At 40.1% G+C, this 2,551-nt stretch overlaps 1 protein-coding gene across 1 annotated transcript; it reads left to right on the plus strand.

Annotated features, from left to right (window-relative positions):
• Positions 1-1,307: 1,307 nt before the first annotated feature.
• Positions 1,308-2,351, plus strand: LOC111870221. The gene has a single exon (XM_023862328.1). The coding sequence runs from the start codon at positions 1,308-1,310 to the stop codon at positions 2,349-2,351; it is 1,044 nt and encodes a 347-aa protein (XP_023718096.1).
• The last annotated feature ends 200 nt before the right edge of the window (positions 2,352-2,551 follow it).

Below are 2,551 nucleotides of genomic sequence, written 5' to 3' on the forward strand. Positions count from 1 at the left end.
AACATTTTAACCCTTATAACTATAATTACAAATTTAGTTACACAACGAAACTTAGAAATTGGTAATGAAATTTGTATTTATATAATTTTTTTTTCCCAATAGCTCTTCCAGCCCATTCAAGGCCCTGACCTCTTATTCAGTTCCGTAACAATTTTTACAGAGACGGTAGGACTCCTTCGACGAGTGATCAGCCCGTCGCAAGGCCGTTACCTAAACACAGGACGACACAAGCACAGAATAAACACATACACACACACGCCAAACATCCATGCCTTAAATGGGATTCGAACCCACGATCCCAGCGTTCGAGTGAGCGAAGACAGTTCATGCCTTAGGCCGCGCGGCTACTGTCTCCGGCATATTGATATAATTACTGCTATGGATCCATACTAGAGCACGGTTCAGTAACGAGTGGTGTATAATGAAAACTGCCTGATGATGCTCCAGCTGGATCGAAACATGTAGAAGATGCAGGATAATAAACAAATGTTAATGCAGTAATATTGTTTTATATATTTCGAATTTCTTGTGTTGATGGCCGTGTGATAAAAGAACATATTGATACACAACAGGTTGCAGACAGTGAAGCATTACTGGCCACCTAAATATAACGTTTCGAAAGTTTTTAATAAGATTACCATTATTTATTTATTTATTTATTCAGTCACTTAGATTTAAGATAGGTATATTTTTAGACACCCGGTCACGGTAGCCGAGCGGTCTAAGGCATGTACTGTCTTCGCTCGCTCGGAAGCCAGGATCGTCGGTTCGAATCCCACAGAAGGCATGGATATTTGGTATGTGTATGTGTTTATTCTGTGTTTATGTTGTCCTGTGTTTAGGTAGAGGCCTTGCGACGAGCTGATCACTCGCCCAAGGAGTCCTACCGTCTGTAAAATGATCAAAATAAAAAAACTCGAAACTGTAAACGTGTAAGAGGAATTAATTAAGTAAGTAAGTAAGTATTTTTAGACATAAACGTATTGGCAATTATCAGGCTTAGCCTATATGAAATTGGATTATGTACTCCTAGTCGAAGCTGACCATGTTACGTGAAAGAAACCTTATGAGAGAAACAATCCCATTACTATATAATCTTTCTCAAGGCTTCATCTGTTCCCCATTGTTAGTCACATGTTGGTCTTGTTCTTAGCAACACGGCACTTAACCAGTCGTTAGTATAGAAATGTATTGTGCTGACATTCTTTTGTATCTGTTTCCATTTACTAGAAAGTGGATTCATGTTATATTACCATTCAGGTCTGCATGTAAATTACTGACAGTACTATAAGGAAAAGATTATCTTTATGGACGTGATTCTGGATTGCTACTTTGATGATGTGTTTTGCCAACTGGAACGAAATTATTTCATGGCACGGTACAAGCGACGCCAGCTTGTGGATTACCTCAACACTGTGATCAAAGGGTATGTGCGCGGCGAAGGTTGCGCCGAAGCAACAGCAGTAGCATGTGCTGTCATGGCGGCCATACGGTATCATGACAATTCGAAAACTTCGAATGGAGAAGTGTGTCTTATGGGTAAATTCCACAATATCCTTTATATCGCTACTAAACTCTGCTATGATTGGAAGCTGAAAGACAATACAATAGTTGCGCACCTCTTAAACGACATATACCACTGTGAACACACTTTTGAACGTCTGTTCGTTGGTGCCATTTTGGGGACACGAGTAACAAACTTAGTATCAGGGTGGAAGAGTGATTTCGAAAATCCCGAAGAAAATCTTTCAGCTATTGAATACTTCCTCAATCATGCCACAGAGGCAAAACTTGAATATGAAAATAATGGAAGGAAAACAAGGTTCATTGACATTTCCATGGAATCTTACACACGAACTCAGCCTCTTCGTATTGCTGCCCAGTTTGGAAAAGCTGACGTATTGCTTCTTCTCTTACGGTATGGTGCCTCTATAATGTTTGATTACGAAACTGGCGAGTTGCCAGTGGAACGACCATTGATTCAGTTTTGCAGAGTTCATGTTTCCAATTCACCATTAAATCAAATTGAAGGTCCATTCTCCTGTTTAAAAATGTTGATCCGTGCTGTCCCCACAATGGCAACACTCCCAAGCGATTCATTCGATGGTGAAGTTCGTGTTTGCATCGGCAGGGATACTTGTGGTTTGAGTACATTGTACGTTCACCCGAAACTTCTACAGGAAGGTATGATACCGCCTTCACGTTCTGGATTAATCCCACCTGAACTTAAACATTTAAGTCGATGTGCTATTAGGAATGTTCTTGGAAAGAACTGGCAGTTACCACTGGGTATCAGGAGTTTGCATATACCAACAAGCCTTCAGGATTACTTGGACCTCTTGGAAGACTGAGTACATTGTTATGTTAGTTTTGTTTATCGTGATGTGTAGAGTTGTATGGACTTTAAGTACCGTGGACTCTATCCCCGGGTTTCTTTATGTTCATGAACTTGAATATTCTATAATAATTGCTGTAATACTGGAAATTCCTGTGTGTCTAAGCTATATATAAAGGGAGGCTGGAACGCCGGACATTCAGTGAAATGAAACGT

The sequence above is a fragment of the Cryptotermes secundus genome, unplaced genomic scaffold, assembly GCF_002891405.2.
Source record: "Cryptotermes secundus unplaced genomic scaffold, Csec_1.0 scaffold1412, whole genome shotgun sequence".
Taxonomy (NCBI): Eukaryota; Metazoa; Arthropoda; class Insecta; order Blattodea; family Kalotermitidae; genus Cryptotermes; species Cryptotermes secundus.